At 34.3% G+C, this 19291-nt stretch overlaps 1 protein-coding gene across 3 annotated transcripts in view; it reads right to left on the bottom strand.

Annotated features, from left to right (window-relative positions):
• Positions 1-787: 787 nt before the first annotated feature.
• Positions 788-19291, bottom strand: part of WDR35 (WD repeat domain 35) — a 61620-nt gene continuing 43116 nt past the window's right edge. For 2 of the 3 annotated variants that reach the window (XM_007107178.4, XM_007107182.4), the window contains 10 exons: positions 15475-15611; positions 14955-15158; positions 13943-14089; positions 13202-13334; positions 11058-11168; positions 9976-10140; positions 8825-8965; positions 7998-8154; positions 4451-4691; positions 788-4151 (listed from right to left, as the gene is read on the bottom strand). In XM_007107178.4, coding sequence (XP_007107240.2) covers positions 4001-4151; positions 4451-4691; positions 7998-8154; positions 8825-8965; positions 9976-10140; positions 11058-11168; positions 13202-13334; positions 13943-14089; positions 14955-15158; positions 15475-15611 — 1587 coding nt within the window. In that variant the 3' untranslated portion in view covers positions 788-4000. Of the gene's footprint in view, positions 4152-4450; positions 4692-6159; positions 6935-7997; positions 8155-8824; positions 8966-9975; positions 10141-11057; positions 11169-13201; positions 13335-13942; positions 14090-14954; positions 15159-15474; positions 15612-19291 lie in introns of those variants that run through there. The other variant, XM_007107181.4, reaches the window with a different exon arrangement.

Below are 19291 nucleotides of genomic sequence, written 5' to 3' on the forward strand. Positions count from 1 at the left end.
GAAGATCCCACATGCTGCGGAGCAACTAAGCCCGTGCGCCACAACTACTGAGCCTGCGCTCTAGAGCCTGTGAGCCACAACTACTGAGCCCACGTACCACAACTACTGAAGCCCGCACGCCTAGAGCCCGTGCTCCACAACAAGAGAAGCCACCGCAATGAGAAGCCCGTGCACTGCAACGAAGAGTAGCCCCCGCTCGCCACAACTAGAGAAAGCCTGCACGCAGCAACGAAGGCCCAATGCAGCCAATAAATAGATAAATAAATAAATAAATTTATTTATTTTCTAAAAAGTGTTAATTTCTTTTAAAAAATGAACTGAGAAAATGATAAGAATAGGCACTAGGGGGCAACATAATATTGCTCTTTTCATTTTAGAAACTCCGTAGCAATATTTTGGAGCTATAACATCATCAAATTAGGTACTCCTGATTTTCCATTAAAAATCTGGGAACAATGTTTCCCCCATTTCTAAATGTGAACTCTGTATGATCTCTAAGGAGTAATTAACTGCAACCTCCAGACATCAGACATTTGCCTAGTATCTTTAATAAGTTGTTGTTGTTTTCCTGTAGGTAGCAAAAGTGATATTGTACAATTACTGTACCTCCTGTCCCTATCTCCCCTTATCCACTCTGGAGCCCAATACCCTTCGACCCAAGCCCCATCAAAATATTTAAATCAAAACAAGACGAATACCATGTTAGCATGAGTTATAGATAAAGAAAACAGGATAAATACAATTTTTACCTCAACATTTATTATTTTTATGTTTTTTCACTAATGCCACATAAAATCTAAGATCTCAGCTCTTAGAATACAAAAAGATAATTTCAAAGTGTATGTTAGCAAAAACATGTATGTAATATATATATAATACATATATAAAATAAAATTAGCATTTGTGCATGACAGCAGGTCAACAATGCTATGCTGCTTGTTAGCACACTGCTTATTTGTATAGCTTTATCAATCAGTTCGATCATGTCAATAGTTCGGCCTACCATGCTACTCTGAAATTTAACATAATTCAGGCCAAATTTTATGATAAAGAAAAGCATTACTTAAAGGGAGTCAGCTCATGTTTATTACAAGAAGAGAACAACCTTTATTATAATGTCTTCAATATACTGCCTCATTCTGTCTATCCAAATTCTCTCCAAGTATTTGTTATATATAGACAATTTTGCTTCTCACTGCCCCTTTAATCAGGGGAGAATTTGTTGGTGTTGTTATCCTGAAATTTCCTTCATGTTGAATAAAACCAATTTTCAAGCAGGACAAAGGTCTGTCCCCAAGACATTATGGCAGATCCCTAAAACATTCACAGATATAAATCCCAAATAGTCATAAGCTTTTACAGTAGTTGGAAAGATATATCTGTGTGTGTACACACACACACACACCTATATATATACACACATATATATATGTGTATATGCATGTGGGTGTATGTATGTGTATAAGTATATATACATACATACACACATATACATATGTGATAATCTAGGTCTACAAGGTATGAGAGGTTGTTTTTAGAGATTTTGGTTTCTTGATTAAACTGAACAAGAAGTAGTGACAACAACTCGGGATCTATCTGAAATAATTAGTTGGAGGAAAAATTCTAGCGCTCAGGTCGCAAGGAATTAGTGGCAAATGAGAAGGCTCCAAAAGAGAGTTCCCATAAGACATGTTAGGAAAAGTCTGAGGAGTCAACAGCTGATTTTGGAATTGAAGCAAATGGGAGTGTAATCAACAAGTACCAGTAAGGGCTAGAGAATGACAGTCTAACTTTGAGTTCTCAGCTGATTTCTGGGATGAGAAAAGGAAAGAAGAGAAATTCAGGCATTAGACCATGGACCAAGAATCACAACTCTGAACATGCAGTCCTGCAGGGATTCTTAAACCTACATCCCTGAAAACTTCTCTCTCATTGATGAAGCAGAGAATAGTTTCATTCCTGAAAAGAGAAAGCCTTGTGGGAAGAATGTAATTAAGTTCAACAGGAGATATATTCCCTAGGGCTGATATCTTAGTTAGGATGTTGTTTTCTGATTTGGGGGAATACTGCATTCTGTTACAGACAAAAACAAATGAGATAGATGAAATTCACTGTCTTAAACTTAGATAAGTTAGAAACTTAGGAGACAAGTTAGACAAAGTAAATAGAGCATGTATGTGTGACTATACCTAATATTGACAAGGCACTAAAAATACAAAAGGCAACCAAGGCACTAAATATTCACGGCACACTAGGTATGCATAAGACTTATCAAGTGCTCAATATGCGGGAGGTCTTAATTCAATTACCCACTGATGATACTTATTCTGGTCTGTCCTCTGCCCAGGAAATGCAACTGAATCCACGACTGCTCAGCAGGCTCACTGGCACCTACAGCTACGACCAGGTAAAACTGCCTTTTCTATTGAGCAAATGTGCCTCACTGGCCTCGGGCACACACCACTCGATCGGGTCCCCTGGCTCAAATCTCAGCTCTGGTCCTCTTCCTAGCCACACTATCGGGGAAAGGTGATGAGGCAGAGTAAGAGTCAGGACATAAGAACAGTATATAACTCAGGAATCAGGAACTGTACTCTCTCTACCTGACTGGCATCCTATACTAATAGTGTTAATCTATCCCATCACTTTCTCCTTGTTCTTCACTGTACATTTCAAGTTGATTCAATAAACCACGTGATTTGAGCTTGTAACCCTTTCTGTTCCGTGACCTCTGGAATAGCTTGCTTGGTAGAGTATTTGGAGGCTACCATTATATCAAGATAACTTCCCACAAGGCACGTGAACACAGTCAGAGACTTTGAAGATTTCTGGTCTTCTCATTTTATTTAGGCACAGCAGCCTGCTATCTATTATGAGCTCATTTAAGCTCTAAACCTCTCCTCATAGCTCACTATTCTCCATCTGCATCAGGCTTAACTTGGCTCTAAAGGACCAGAAACATATCACACTGAGAGAGTTAACTAACCTAAGTATTGAAGGTGCAATAACAACCTCGCATATTTCTCTTTGTTGCCTCTCCTAAATATCGGCCAAACTTCAGCAAATCATCTTGACAGAATAGTGCTTAAGTCTGGCCTGAAACCATAAAATGAGAGGAAGTAAGATCGTGAGAAGTGGAAAATATTATTAGCTATATAAAACAGGTAAGAAATTACCCATTACTGATTACAATTTTTCTTTTTTAAATTAATGACAGTAAGTCAAAACAGATGCATATTGAGAATCACTCCCCACAACCCAAGAGTTGTTTAAAGAAAGGATCCAGCTTGGTGACAATGTTTCAAGTAAAACTACAGCTACAAACTAGATGTTTTTGTACAAATGTATATCATTATAAATACAGCTAAGTGTCTGGCACAATAATATGAAAAGTAAAGGGCCAAATGTCATCTCTTAGATGAAACTAAAAGGGTAGATAAAAAAGGAAAAGCTATGTAAAAATTAAGCTATTAGAAACAATTCAAATTGTAAAAAACTATGTCTTAAAATGCCTTCTCTTCACTTCTGAAAATAAAATAGAGAAGACTTTCAATGCTTATTTAATTAAACACAGAGACTGCTCCTTTTGGTATTACAACTGTTTAACCTCCGTCTAATACAGGTTATGTCAGTTCCCTAAATTCAACTTTGCCCCATTCCCATGTTTCCCCCATCCCTCCCTGCTAGTAACAGTGATGCTGTGAGAAAAAATTTTCTTATTTGGAATATTTCCATAGTATCATATAACCAACCGCAAGATAGATAGATAGATAAATAAGACAGGCAGATAATATGGTCCATTGCCATACATTTATATGACAATCAGCATCATTATTTCATGGTTGTATTTTTACACAAAATTTTATATATGTATATATTATGTATTTTATATATATATATAGAAAATTTTTATAAAAATACAACTGAAATAATGATGCTTATTTACATAAAGTCAACATTGTTATATAAACACTCCTATCATATGCAGTTCGCCATTGCTTCATCCCACTGCACTATGGCATAAGGGACAGAAGCTATAGTTACTTATTTCCTGAGCCAGGACACAGTGCTTGCACACGCTGCATGTCCAGAATTGATATTCAGTGACCGGGTTTCCTGTGGCAACACATGTCGGCAGCTTCCCTTCCCCTCTGTAAAATAAGAGGGGACCATTATACTTTGAAACTTCTAATTCCTTAAAACTTCATTACACTACAAAAACTGAAGAATGAAAAGCATTTCAAGATAAGTTTCAAATAAAAAACTTTTCTTACAATGAGAAAGTCAAGTATTAATACACTTGTAAGACTAAATTAAATAGGGTATAATGTTAAGGTAGATTACTTCAAAATTTAGTGCTTTAATTATTATATTACACTGTTTAGATATAAAAATCCAAGCTTCTAGTAAGGTGTTATAGAATGACATCTTCTAGTTACATTTAGCCTACCCTTCAAGAAGGCTGTCCAATTCAGATTTTCTGTTATCTTTTGGAGTATGTTTGGTGAAGATTTCTAGAGCAAGATTTTCATATTGCTGTTTCTGTTCCGAACTGAGGGTCTCTAAAGATTCAAGTTTAATAAAAGCTTTTGAACAAGTGCCAAAAGCCCTACTGGCACATGCACAGAGTGCTAACAGAGAGTAGATCTCAACGGCAGGGATAATGTCTTCATAGTCTCTCAGGTGAAGAGCTAGGAAAGAGAAGACAATTTGGATTTTTTAAAGCAATCATGATATCTTGAACATGCATGGGAAAAAATCTATGTTAAGCTGTTTCAGTTTAACCTACATGAACTTTAGCAAACTTAAAGAAAACAATGGTAGGTGCCCAGGGAACAAGTAGGAGGAAGGAGGCTCCATGATCTCCACATTCTGTAACTCCAGCTAACAGCTCAGGGCCTATAAAAATAACCATCATCAAATGATGCACATGGCTGTGCCACTTAGAAATATATACACAGACCAAAAATAATTGGTGTCAAAACACCCATCTTTTGTTGCATATAAATATGTTAGAATTTCTGTGGATTCTCAAGATATCATGTTTCTTTTTGTCAAAAAAGCAAAGTATGAAATCATATGATTTCTCTTTGTGTTTCTTTGAACAGATTATTGCTTTTGTTTGTCTTACTGAAACAACAGAACTTTGAGAAAAAAAGAAGTGAAAATGAGACTGTAAGTTGTCAGTTCAGACAATTTATTTTGACAGCTACCATACCTTATTTTCAATTTTTCTATGCTGGAGATATCATCTCTTTCTTAAAAATGCACTGCACAATTAATATCAGATTGGTAACCAAATTGTATCTTTTTATTCTCTAGACCTTGCAATCTTAAAAATATCTTGTTATAGTATGATATTGGAAATTTCACAAAACAATTTAAAACAACATAATCATGTATTTTACAACTAGATTCCTATAAACTGGTGTTGGGGTCAAGTTTTTACAACAAAGTTCAGGGAAGAAATTTACAAAAAGGAAATTCATTGAGTTACAATAAAGCATACCCTCTAATTTCACAGGTTCACAGGCAATAATTTACAGAGTATACATTGTTTCAGATCATTTTATCACTGAACGACAACAATATTAAAGCATATGGATATCTTCACCCAGTAGGTAAAGAGTCTCACGTTAAAAGTCCAACTGATCTTGTAATATAGTAAGTCTGGATACTGTGCATAAATTATATAAAATACAACTATTTTAAACAGTGTATAACTTATATCACATATTCATCAGTTAAAATTCAATGAAGGTAAGTTATAAACATACAAAAATAAAAATGATTCCTATGTATAGCTGATAATCAATTAGAAAAAAAGGTACATTTCCCAGTGCTAACAATGACAAAAACAGGAATCGGCTACAAAAGAAATGTACAGAACATACAAGAAAACTACAGAACTTTAGAGAGAAACACAGATATACAAAAGGTTTTTAAAAATTGATGTTTCTGGATGAGAAAACTCAATATTATAAACATATCAATGATCCCAATATTAATACATTAAATTAATGCAATTCTAATTCAAAATCCACTAGGACTTCACTGAAACTCTTCCCACCTTCAAAAAGATTCTAAAGTTAATCTGAACGAACAAATGCAAGCGAATACCCAAAATGTTTTTCATAAAAGAAGAGGAATGAAGGATGACAGAAATTCCAGATATTAAAATGTAAAAGTAAGGTAAATAAGAGAAAGTACAGACACAGAGATCCATGTCTAGAAAATAACAGCCTAGGAAGAGATTAACAAAATGTGTGAACTTAGTTTCATAAAGGTAGAATTTCAAATCCGTGAGGGATGAATACGTTTTTAATAAATGGTTTTGGAATAAATAAGAAGTTAAAATAAAATACAATATTTAATAACCTTGAAGTGAGGGACTTCCTGAGCATGACCCCTATCAAGACTAATTGATAGGACTTTGTAAAAAGCCACTGTCAATATCATCATCATGACTACCACTTCCCGAGGGCTCACAATATCCAGGCACTATAATAAGTAAATTTTCTTTTCATAACTTGCTCACTTAATCCTCAAAACAAACCTAGGAAGAAGATCCTATTATCCCCACTTTTCACAAAAAGAAACTGAAGCTTAGAGAGGTTAAGTAATTGTAACTTATAAATGCCAGGGAAAATCAACAGATATGACAGAGGGTTACTATATATAATTTCTAAAGAGCTCTTACAAAAATAATGAATAAAGAAAAAGAAAAGTCATCACTATAGAATTCCAGAAACATTCAAATAAAAGAATTTCTCTAAAAAGGTTTCTTTTAAAGATGATGCCATTGTACTATAGATTGATGATGTATTGGGGTACGATGTGTGCTGGTGATGGCTATTTCACAGTGGCCCAACCAATGTGACCCAGGGTGGGGGGTGACAGTGCCGGCAGTGCTGTCATGGCCCATCTGAAAGCGCTGTAACGATTTAGTCATTCATATGCTTTGGTTTATAACATAATTCTCATAACTATGCTCTTTTGGAGTTAACCTATCTAAACTTGAAGATATTGTTAATCCAGAAATGAAGATCCTGATACTACATGTAAATAATCTTCTGTAAATTATAGTACATAAATACAATGGCACATTATATAGGTATTAAAAATGACAACATAGATCTACATTTATCACCGTGGAAAGATAACTGCAATATATACTGTTGAGGGTAAAAATCAAACTCAGGAGCAGCATACATTGTGTGATATTATTTTAAATAAAACTGTATACAATTTTATAGGCTTGGAGAAAATGTCTAAAAGGAGGTTCACCCAAATGTTAGCAATGATTATCTCTGAATTATAAGATTATTTTACTTTTTTTGTATTTTTTTCTGTTTTGGTTGAAATTGTTATGTATCATTTTTATAAAAAACATTTAACATACAATTAACTGCTATAGAAATCTATCTACTAATATGGAAATATTTTACAACGTATCATTATGTTTTTTTAAAAGTACACAAAAGTATGGTTTGTTATACTCTCAATATTGTAAAAAAACAAATTATTTCTAAATATATATACTTATTTTTATTTAAATATATATTTTATATAATTATTATACATAATGTAATATATATTGCAGATATTAAATATGTAAATGTTTATAGTTTATATTATATATATATAATATACACATACACACACACACACACACACACATACACAAAAGGATATGAACTGGGCTATTGTGTGTTTAAGTGATAGTGAATGCTATAAATGTTCTTTTTGCTTATCTCAAACTTGTGGTTTTTCTGTGAACCGTATATATTGCTTTCCATGTATTAAAAAATAAAAAGAACTTCAAAAAGGGAATGTGAAAAACAGATCATAAACAGCAAATCTCAAATATATGCAAATAAATCCACAGGCAAAAAAGTGTTATTGAAATTAATATAAGGGCAACTTGAAGGAGCTAGGCCTTCATTTACAATTTATGATTTTTTAGACATGTCATATACATTAGGTAATATGCCCACCTGTCTTCAATGCACTGTCAACACAGCCCTCGTAGAGCTGCCTCTGCGCCAGTATGAAGAAGTGGTAAGCCTCAGCCCCTCTCCAAGCATTATCTGTGAAACGACTAGTTGTAGACAGAACTTCTTCTTCCAGCAAACCAGCCAAAGCAGAAGTGACCTACAAGTAAAGCAGACCCACATTTTCTGTCAGCACAACCCTAACAATGGTCCTTCCAATAGAGATGATTTCTGAAACTGGTATATCAATACATTAAAATAGCTCAATTAGCAGATTTTATCATTATAAAACCGTCACTACAGACTTAATGTCTCCATTATAATTCACATTTTGTTAAATTGATATGATCAAATTTTTTCTTCAGTTTTATTGAGGTATAATCGACAAATCAAATTGTAAGATATTTAAAGTGTACATCATGGTGATTTGTATACGGATACATTGTGAAAGGACTCTCCTCCCCATAGTAACATCAAATTTTTAAATAGAATTGATTAAACTTTAAGTTAACATAAGGCTCATCTGCGCATTAAAATAATGTATATATTCTAGGAAAGTTTTTAAAACTCACTGATTAGAAAGGATTTACCAAGTAAGGAATTTAAGCAAAGATTACAGATTAGTAAAAATATATAATTTTCAATATTTCCAAGTTGAAATGTCTAAATGTGAGCAGTAATTCCAAATCAGTCATTCCTTTTCCTCATCTCATTTAAGAAAATAAATGCAAACAAGTAGATTAAATGGCCTGTCCATAAAGAGAAGTTTGATAGTTCTTTTTTCCTTAAACACTTCAGATGACTTAATGTTACTTAATGTTCTACCTTACCTCTGAGCTCTTTCCTTTAACTTTTCCTCGTTGGGCATTTTTCATTTGTTCATGGTACTGCTCTATAAGTAAAGCTGATAGTACATAGAGCTTCTTAACACGTAAAGGTTTAGTTCTTTTCTTTGCCTCTTCATCTGCAATCTTTAAACATTTAAAGAATTGGGGGAAAATATTTCTTAATCTATACTTGTACAAATATTATCATTTCTGAAATATGATTCTCTAAAAAAAGGAGGAAAGTCAGTAGGGTGGAATATAAATACCACCCATTTTCTTTTCCATAGTCCTGATAAGTACTTAGTTCTTTCCTTAGTATTTAGCCATTAGAGTTAGAACTCAAAACAATTTTAGAAAATAACAGATGCTGATAAATAATTAAATCAAAATGAAGAAAGCTTTCATAGAATGGCTAGTATTTTATATAACAAAGAGATTTTTAAAATAATGTTCCAAGTACCCAGAGATAAGATGGCTTTAACATGGTACATCCTTCAGAAATTTAAATTTTTTTAAATGATTCGGAGGGAAATTTTTCCTTTGTCATTAAATCGAATGGGAAAAGTATAGACTAGAATGTAAAATTTGCATACATTAATACTGTTACTAGCCATGTTCCCTCCAAATGCATACTATGAAAAGTGTAACGTCGAGATTGGGATTGACATATACACACTAATATGTATAAAACAGATAACTAATAAGAACCTGCTGAATAAAAAAAAAAAGTGATATATAATAAAATAAAAAAAAAAGTGATATATAATAAAATCTTTCTTAAATAAAAAAAACAGTGTAATGTCTTTAAAACTTGCACATTTAAAAGGACTTAAAGTTTTGTTATCATCAGGATTTAAATTCCAGTTAAGGGAATCTGTACTTTATGGTCCCTGAAAATTCTATAATTCTCTGTTAACTTCGGTATTAAGTAAATATAAAACTGCTTAAGCATCAATAAGGTGCTAAAAGTAATAAACAGCCGTTTTACTAAAATGTAATAATACTAAGATAACACATAGTTATAGTAGTAATAAATGAGAGGGATTTTGCTATAACAAATATTTGTTTCTAAAAAATGGAAAATGTGTCCTTGAGTTATAAGAAAACATTGGTAACTAGGACAAGCCAAATACTCACCAAGATTATTACATTACCTTAAACATCAGCTTAGCAGCATCATAAAAGTAACTGGCTTTCCGATAGAGTTCTATGGCGTCAAGAATTTTATTCTTTTCCAATAAATGAGATGCATACCTCGCTAACAGGGAACCAATTTCTTTCATATTATGACTTTTAGCCAATTCAACAGCTTTGTTCCACTGGGGAAAAAATATATATAGCATACAATTACCCAAGCATTTATAGTCAGATATGTCTTAAAATACATACAATAAAGCTTTAAGTTTATACTAATAACTAACACTATATCAAAATAAAAAACTGGTATATGTTTTTAAAAATCACTTCAAATCAGAGCAATTATAAATTTTAGGAGTCAAACATGTCAAAATAATCAAATGATCTAAGACTGATTTGCTTAAGAAGTACATCTAAAAAAGAAAGCATCAAAGTTTATAATCACATTAATCTTATAATTCTAATTTTTCACAAACTATGAGCAAGAAAAAGATACATTTGTTTATAGTAAAAAAAATACACAATTTCAGTTAAGAAAATGTCCTATCAGATTAAACATTTAAAAGTTATTTTTATAAAGCAAATGGAGCTTTATAAAATACTTCAAGAAAATACTTAAAAGAATACATTGATAGTCAACAATTTCAACAATTCTGCATTTTAATTTTAGTTAAATTCCAGCTCTTAAAAATATCAAATATGTGTTTTCTATAAGGGGAAAGGAAAATAGATTTGCCAAAATAAATACTGATAAAGTAACTCAATTCCTTCCTCTTGCAATGACCATTAACTGGTCCTTCTTTGGAAACAAAACCCAACCCTAATAAAATGCAGAAAATTATGAAATTACTTCCAGACAAAAACTGGCCAGACTAAAAGCACAGGGTTTGTTCAGGTTCCCATACTGAGTTAGTTATGAGTGGGTCACCCTTAATGGTAGCATTTCAAGAGGTAAATGTAAATTCCAACATTTTCTCAGTCCTCAACTAAGTAAGAGACTATCTGGCTCCTTTCACAAAATCCATCTCAAGCTCTCCAACCCTTACTGGCAACAGTCTTTAAAGCATCACTATGGTGACTTTAATTTTCAGTTCCTTACTCGGTTGAGATGTACACAGGTATCCACTGCTGCCTTTGGTTGATTACATTTCAGAAACGCAGTCACTGCTTGTTCACACATTCCAGCTCTCACAAACATTTGTGCTATTTCCTGTGGACAAAATAACACTATCGATCTCATAGAACAAGGAAATCACTTATATTTTAACTTATAAAACTCCATAGGGACATAAGAATATTAAATTTTCTGGTGGCTACAGTAATTTTTCTTTTAAATGGACGTAGGGGCAGGGGCTGCAAACCAGAAGAGATGCTAAAACATCACCTCCTATAAAATCTGTGCTTCACTGGCTCAGTGAGCACGGATCTTATTTTCAACCAGGTTCTGAAGATACTGCACTCTTACCCTCTCTCAGTGCAGTAGCTAGTTTACAGAAATACCAAGCTCCAAAACAAACCCCATGCTAGTAAGTAAAAAAAAAACCCTTTAAGGCAATTGATGTTATACTCAATGTCAATCATTAATTAGAGGCTTAAGGGAAACCTGACATTCGCAGGGCTCTCAAATACCTCTATAAAGCAATGCCCCAGACAAGTTGGCCATTCATCAGTTCAGGAAGCTGGACCAAAAACACAGGAGGAGAGCCACCACAACCACCGATCATAGCCCTTGGGCTGCACTTGCCATCTTCAAAATATCACCTTTTTTTCTTTCTTAATATCTAATTGGTCAGAGTTTTCTCTCCCCATCCCTACTCCTAAAATATTTTGGGATATATCATAAAAGTACAATTTTGTACCCAACTATCTTTTTCAAAGTAATGCTTACATTTTCCTGATTATAAAGTAATACATTCTTATGGTAAAAAAAAATTAGAAAATATGAAAAAATAAAGGTACACATAATCTTATTCCCATAAGAAACCTCTCTCTATATTCTGGTGTAATTTCCTAATATCTATGTCCTATGAATATATATGTATATGTGTGTTTGTGAATATATCGTAATCATATTATATATAGTTTTATATCCTGTGTTCCTCACTTAAATATTCTGTACATTTTCCCATATTACTAAAAAGTCCTCCAAAACTTGATTTAAAATTTGCAGTACTACTGAAAATATTTAATTATTTTAAATATTTAATTATTATAGCTATAATTACTTAGTACTTAATCAGTAATATTACTGTTCTGGATACCGTACAGCAACATTTTTTTCTGCATCATCAGACACACCTAACAGGTGACAGTATAATGTCAGATACACAGTCCTTAATCCCAGGGTTGTAAGTAATTTCAGTTTTCCTACTCAAGTAAACATATAAGATTGAGAATAGGGGTGTGTAAAAATGCCATTATTACAGGGATAATTGCTCTAATTCACAATAGAGAAAAGAACTGAATTAACAGAATTCTATACTCATCTATTAAGTAACCGACAAAATTTTGTAGCAGAACCCACAACTGACATACGTCCAGACCCTGCAGTTGAGAGCGACTACCTCTCCAGGTCTTGTACAACTCAGTGATTTACCTTTCTGATAAAACAAATAAAAAACAAGCTCACTTACATTATTCAACAACTAATTTAAAGAGCCTTAAAAAGAAAATTTAGAACAAAGTTATAGAGAACTCTGCTTTTAGTTTCTCTTTTTTTCAACATTAAATCCTTTATTGTTAATATAACCAAATAAAAGTCAAGCTATCTTGACTTTTATTGCTAATATAAACTAATAAAAGTTTATTGTGAACCTAATAAAAGTTTAAGCTATCTTAAACTTTTCTTATAGCAAATTTCAAACATACATACGCACACACTACTCCCCAGACCCACCTCAAATCATTTTGAAGCGAATCTCTGACAACATGTCATTTCATCTGTAAATATTTCATGTGTTCAGCTAATTTTTTAAAGCAAGTTTACAAAACTGACAAGCCTACACAAGACTGTGATCATGTTAAAATAGTAGGAAGATGACTGATTTCTTCCTCTCCAGTTTCAAGCATTCTGTAATACTGGTAAATTGTTTTAATAACTAAAGCATCATTCCATGCCTAAGAAACTGTAAAGTTTTAGTTAATTTTTAACTTTCTCTATTGCAGAGGATATTTCCAGACTACGACATAAAAACCTTATAAAGTAACCTAACAACTCCAAAAACTGAAATTTATAATACCTACTGGAAGCAACTTGTGGTTTTCTGGAAGTGAATTGGCAAGATTCTCCAATCCCTCATAATCCTCTAACATATAATAACACTCAGCTAAGCGTTCCTGGTTCCGGCCTTGTACATAATATTGTACAGCATTCAACCTATGGAAAGAAAAAAAAAAAACCTTTTAAAACTAATGTGAATCTCCTCATAAATAAGCACATTTACTAAAAATGTTCTTTCATTAGAATGCCAGCACTAGTATTATTCTAATCATCTTTAGTTACAGAATGTCTTTGAAGCATATAAATTGAACAAAAAACAAAACTAAAGACTGCATAGCATATTTTAGTTACAACATTCTTTGAATGTTCTTAAGAAATATGTTTTAATCTGATATACAGTTGTATTTCCAAACACTGACATAAATAAATAAGCATACTGATCAAAATAACAAGAATAAAAGTCAATGATTTCTGAAAATAATCTATAATAACAAAAGAAAACATAAACTGTGGCCTCAAACAGTAGAAAGCTACCTGGACCTACAGTATAAGTCTTCTGGGTTTTGAAACTCCAAAGTCTTACAGTGCTTACCTGACAGCTCGAAGGATCTCTTGCTCCTCAATGTGAATCCAGAGCTATGTGAATTTTGGGATCTGGAAGGATGGTCTTCATTTCCCTAGCATTATTTCATAGGGAAGTACTCAGGCAGCTACAATTTTAAGTGCCGAATGAACGGATGAGGGGGTCCCGATAGGTTACCTACCACTTTTGCCGATCAGCAAAGTAGTCTCCGATGGCATTGTGGGCTTGTTCAAGGAGACTGTCATCCGCATCACCAGATCCAGTTTTCAGGAGTTGGAGTACTCGAAACCAATCTCCCAACTTCAGCCGGAGGCCAATAGCCAGATCTCTACAAAAAATGACATTCATTCATTCATTCATTCAACAAGTATCTATCAAGCGCCTACTATGTGCTAGGTTCAATTCTAGGGTACTGAGAATACACAACAATGAAGAGACAGAGAAGGTAACTCCAAACATTTTAGAAATTTAGCCTCACCAGGTAAGAGGCAATGGAGAGAACCTGCAGAAGGAAAGAGGAAACAATTTCCTGCCTCTTATTTTCCTAGACTTTCAATTTACTTGGCAAAATAATGACTTAAATAATAATCACTTCATTTCATCAATTTCTTAAGACATAATCAGACTTATTTCATGTTTACATGTTTGGTTTTATATTTCTTTTCAGGGCTTGAGTTGTATTAGCAACCTCCTGAAAGTACAAATAATAAAAATTAGATATAATGTTCACAGCTGAAATGAAGTTCATACAGTATTTTATATAAATAAAAATGAAATATAAAGAATAAACCTCAATCTCTAAATACCTTTGATTTTTATTTCATGCTCCTTGACAACTGAAAATTAAATAATGGCCTAAACCAAAAAAGAGAACCCAAATAATGAGTGGTGTAATAAATGATAAAGCCTCCAGTCTCTGCAGTCATATGAATTTTTTTCCTACCAAGTGAAAAAACTCTCCCATGGCCAGTCATTAATATTACATAAAAACAGAGAAGAAAGCTGCCCCCAAATTACAATGCATAAATTAATGAAAGTCATGTAGACTATCTAGGTTGTAATCGAAACTGAAATTATTTTCTGAAAGAGATGGTATGATACATTTAGTCTATTTTACAATCCTCATTTGTGGAAAAAAAAAAAAAATCACAAATTCTGTTAGTAGTCCGGATGCCTGCACCTTTATCACTTACCTTCTGTCCATATCGAGATACGTCCTTTCAGCCTCTTCGAACCTGCCGAAGTAGGCAGCCACCTCCGCCTGCTTCAAGGACTCACTCTGCAGGTTACCCAGGCGCTTCACAAACTTAATGCCTTGGTAATCTTTGCAACGCACAAACGCTTGCTCTGCAGTGTGCAAATTCAGTTTCTGAAGAGCTGCTTCAGCCAGTAGGCGCCTTTATTAAAAAGAGAAACAGAAAAGCCGATGGCGAGTTAAGGATAAACAAGTCTTGAATCAGAATTCAATTATTACACCTATTGTTTCTAGTGAAACATGGTGGACAGTGATTATTTTAATACATTTATACGTTTCATATAATATCATGCTTATGTTGAATACTTCCGAATCTAAAATACATTTCTAAATTTTAAAAAGAAGAATAAGAACAGAAGCCTATTCCCATCAGGAGCCTAGTATGAGAGCAGGGGACGACAGAGCTGAGACTTTACGCCTGCAAATTTGAGAGGTTTTATTTATTTATTTTTAAATACCAAAGTCGGGGGTGTGGATTATCCTCTATGAATTGAGATGCATCCTCAATTCCAACCTTCTCAATCAGTGCTCGGCTATCTCTCAGGGACCGAATCTCAAAGTTAATGATATAATCCTTGTTTGGATATTCTGGATTCTAAAAGTAAAGATGAAAAGAAAGAAATTCAAATAGTTGCCTTTAGAGTATGTAATTTTTTTTACAGTAAAAACAGCAAACAAATAAACAACTGCATCATATTATGAGCAAAACTGGGAAAAAGAGAAATTGCCATGTGTGGGTCTTTTGAATTATCTGGAAAACACCCACAGTCCACAGGTGAAGTCCCTCCGGAGGCAATCAGGGGAAAAAGGGACAGTCGTCAAAGGGGTCCCTTACAATCATGCAGCCTTGTCTCCCTCGGCTCAAAATGTCTTTCCCCAGGAGCTACTCTCTTCCCGTCCCAAGTGCCGCCAGCCTCCACTGGAGCAGAAAACACCATGTGCAGGGCCTCTACCCCTCACTCCTTAATCTACTCTTTCTTTCTATTATTGAAAAAAAAAATTATAAACAGCAGTTGCTCTGACGGTGGGTATGGACAGATTTACTGGGAAGAGGCATGTGGGAACTTTCTAGCATGATAGTAATGTTCTGAATCTTGACAGGGGTTTGAATTGCACAACTGTATGCATTTGTCATAACTCACTGACTGGTACACTTAAGATCTGTGCATTTCATTGTATGCAAATTTTATTTCAAGTGAAAGAAAACTATAAGCAAATACTGAACTTGAATTAGTAAACTTTAATTAATGATATGCATGCTAAAGTGGATATGTACTAACTATGAAATATATTAAAAAACAGGACTGATTAATGGACAGCTAGAGAGCTGGACAGAAATATGACACAGCAAGGATAGTAAAATGCTAAATAGAATTTAAGTGCTGCCCACATGCTGTTGGGCAGCAAACTAATTTTTTTTTTAAAAAAAAGAAAAAGGGCTGGTTTTCATCACTACTTTCCTTTTATAATTTAGCAGCCTGACAAAGAAAAAAAAAATTTTAAGGCCAGTCTTGCAGGAAAGAACTAGCTAACAGCCAGAGAAAGAAAACAAACAGTTATAACGAACTCACCGATATTCTATATATTCTAAGTAAGGAAAAAGTGAAGCATACAAGAAACTTAGATCCCCCATGTGTAAAGGAGTAGTAGCTCCCATGGACCAGAGTTCTCTGAAAAGGTTAACTGAGCCACACACACCCCTTCCCCACCCTGCAACTGAACCCCTGTATCTAGAAACTGAAAAGTTCTTAGGGAACTACCGTACAAAGTAGAATGGAAACAGCATGAGGTTTGGACTCAAACAGTCCTTAGCTCAAATCCTAATTCCATCCCTTGCTGGTTATGTGGCAGCTCTTTCTAGAACCTGCCCTACCCCACTCCCTACCCACCCAGGAAGCCAGGGCCATCTTCCCCAAATATAAACCTAATCATATCATTCTCCTGCATTACTCCACCACCGACTCCAGGATCAAGTCCAAACTCCACAGCAAGGCATACGAGGTCACTTATGACCTGGGCCCCCTACCCCATTACCTCTCCCCAGCCTCATTTCTGCCAGCACTACAGTTACATACACCAGCTTTGAAGCCAGAAAGCTTGGAGTCAAACCATGCTTTTGCCTACTGCTAACCGGTTATCACTGGCAAATCAGCTTATTTCTCCAAGCCTCAGATTCTTCCTCTGAAAAAATGGAATAGTAATCCAACTTACTTCCTAGCATTGGGAGGATTAAGTGAGATAACACATATCAAACCCTGAGCACAATGCCTAGCCATGTTATTCACATTATTCACTGTCTCAGAACTGACCCAACGCTCTCTGGCTTCAGACCTTTGAAGAGATACACCTACTGACTGAAACACAGCACCCCTGCCTCTCTTCCAGTTGCTGAAGTTCTTGTCTATCTCCCCAGCTCCTCTACTTGAAGCCAGGAACTGTCTTACTGGCTCTCAATAAATATTTGCTGAGTCAATGAACAGATGAACTTTGGGTAAATCATTTTCAGCCACTAAGAGCCTTCCTCACCTAAAAATGAGGTCTGTGTAATATCTACCAGGTACAGCTGTAATCACAAACAAACATCTCATACAAAGGAACTTTAGTGAACGTTAATTCCCGTCCTTTTCCTTCTGCACTCCCTTCTTCTCTAGTCCTCCAAGAAATTTCTCATGTTATTTCTTTTTCCTATTTTATTGAAATATAATTGGCATGTAACATTGTATTAGTTTTAGGTGTACAACACTCATGTTGTTTCTTAAAACTGTATGCTCGAAGGAATCCACAGTTCAGCTAAATATTTCCTGGGTCAACAAGACCTCAGAGGGAACTAAGGTATGACAATATTCTTTTCTTTACGGCTTTGCATGTAGTAAGTCAGACAGATAACAAAACTGTCACACAGAACCTGGTTTTCCCTCACAGTTTAACAACGCCTGCCAGTAAACCGGGCAACAGTACTTAGTTATTCTTTATCCGAGTATTAGATATGCATAAAATGTGTATCAAGAATTTTAAAGTACATCTAACCAGTTTAAATATGTGTTTTTAAAAATTCTTCATAAAAGTCAATATAATCATCAGAGCAACACATCACAGGCATTTTTAAGCATTCCAGAATTTAAGGCAATCAGCAACTATGAGTCTTTCTTGAAAAAAATTATGATGAAATCCAGCCAACTAAAAAATTAATCAAAATTAAGAACTCATGTACAGAGAAAATGTAGAAAAAGACCGGTAAAAGCTTTCATTTAAATATAAGACTACATATGTGGAAAATTAGGGTTACAAAACAAAATGTAAATGTTCTAAATCCTGACAACATAAAAATAACAATGTGCCTAACAAAAAGAAGAGAGAAAGAGGGAGAAAATGTAAAAACACCATCTTTTAGAGTGGACAATCAATACTATTAAAAATTCAGATGTCGTTTAAAAGCAATAACCTCTTAGTTTTTCAGTTTTTTTCTTAACCCAGAAAAACTGTATCATTTGTGGTAAAAAAAAATTAATGTTCTACAATTCCTTCAGATTCACTGTCACATTATTGAATTAAAATTAAACACTAAACAAGTAAATTGTACAGTGATGTCATTTTTATAAAATTACTTCTGTTTATTTATCTAATCTATCAAATCTATCTTTCTACATACTGGTTACAGCTATACGGAATAATGTTCTGATGTTTATCTAATGTTAATCATTAAGAGACCTAGATTGTAACAGAACTTCAGACCTTCCTTTTTGACTTTGACTGCTGATAGCTTTTAAGCCTCACCCTTCCCCCTTCCCCTTCTGCCTCACATCTGGGCAAGATGATAAGAAAGTATAAGTGTTCCATCCTTTGGTGACGCAGGAGTTTCAAACCACACATATCTCTACCTACCCATGGGAACCCTCACCCTAGGCCCACCCTCTAACTGCCCAAAAAACCCAAGCCAGTCTCCTTTCCCTGCTCTCAAACCAATTTTGGAGCAGCTTGGGAAGCCTATCCTTTCTCCCCTAAAAACTCATTAAGTTTGTAAGACCGTTTCACACCCTTTTGGTGTATCTGTGGTGTCATCACTCTTTACATGCAAACCAAATTTTGGGTGGGGGCCATTCCTGCTGCGGCAGGGTGGTCATGACACAGAAAACAAAAGGTTCCCAAGAAAAGACCTGCAATTTACATGTCAAACCAAAATATGAAAACATGTTACAAAAGGCAACTAACTTCTGGAAATTTAGAGTTGATTTTTTTTTTTTTTTTTTTTTTTTGCGGTATGCGGGCCTCTCACTG

This window comes from Physeter macrocephalus, chromosome 12 (assembly GCF_002837175.3).
Source record: "Physeter macrocephalus isolate SW-GA chromosome 12, ASM283717v5, whole genome shotgun sequence".
In the NCBI taxonomy this organism is placed as follows: domain Eukaryota; kingdom Metazoa; phylum Chordata; class Mammalia; order Artiodactyla; family Physeteridae; genus Physeter; species Physeter macrocephalus.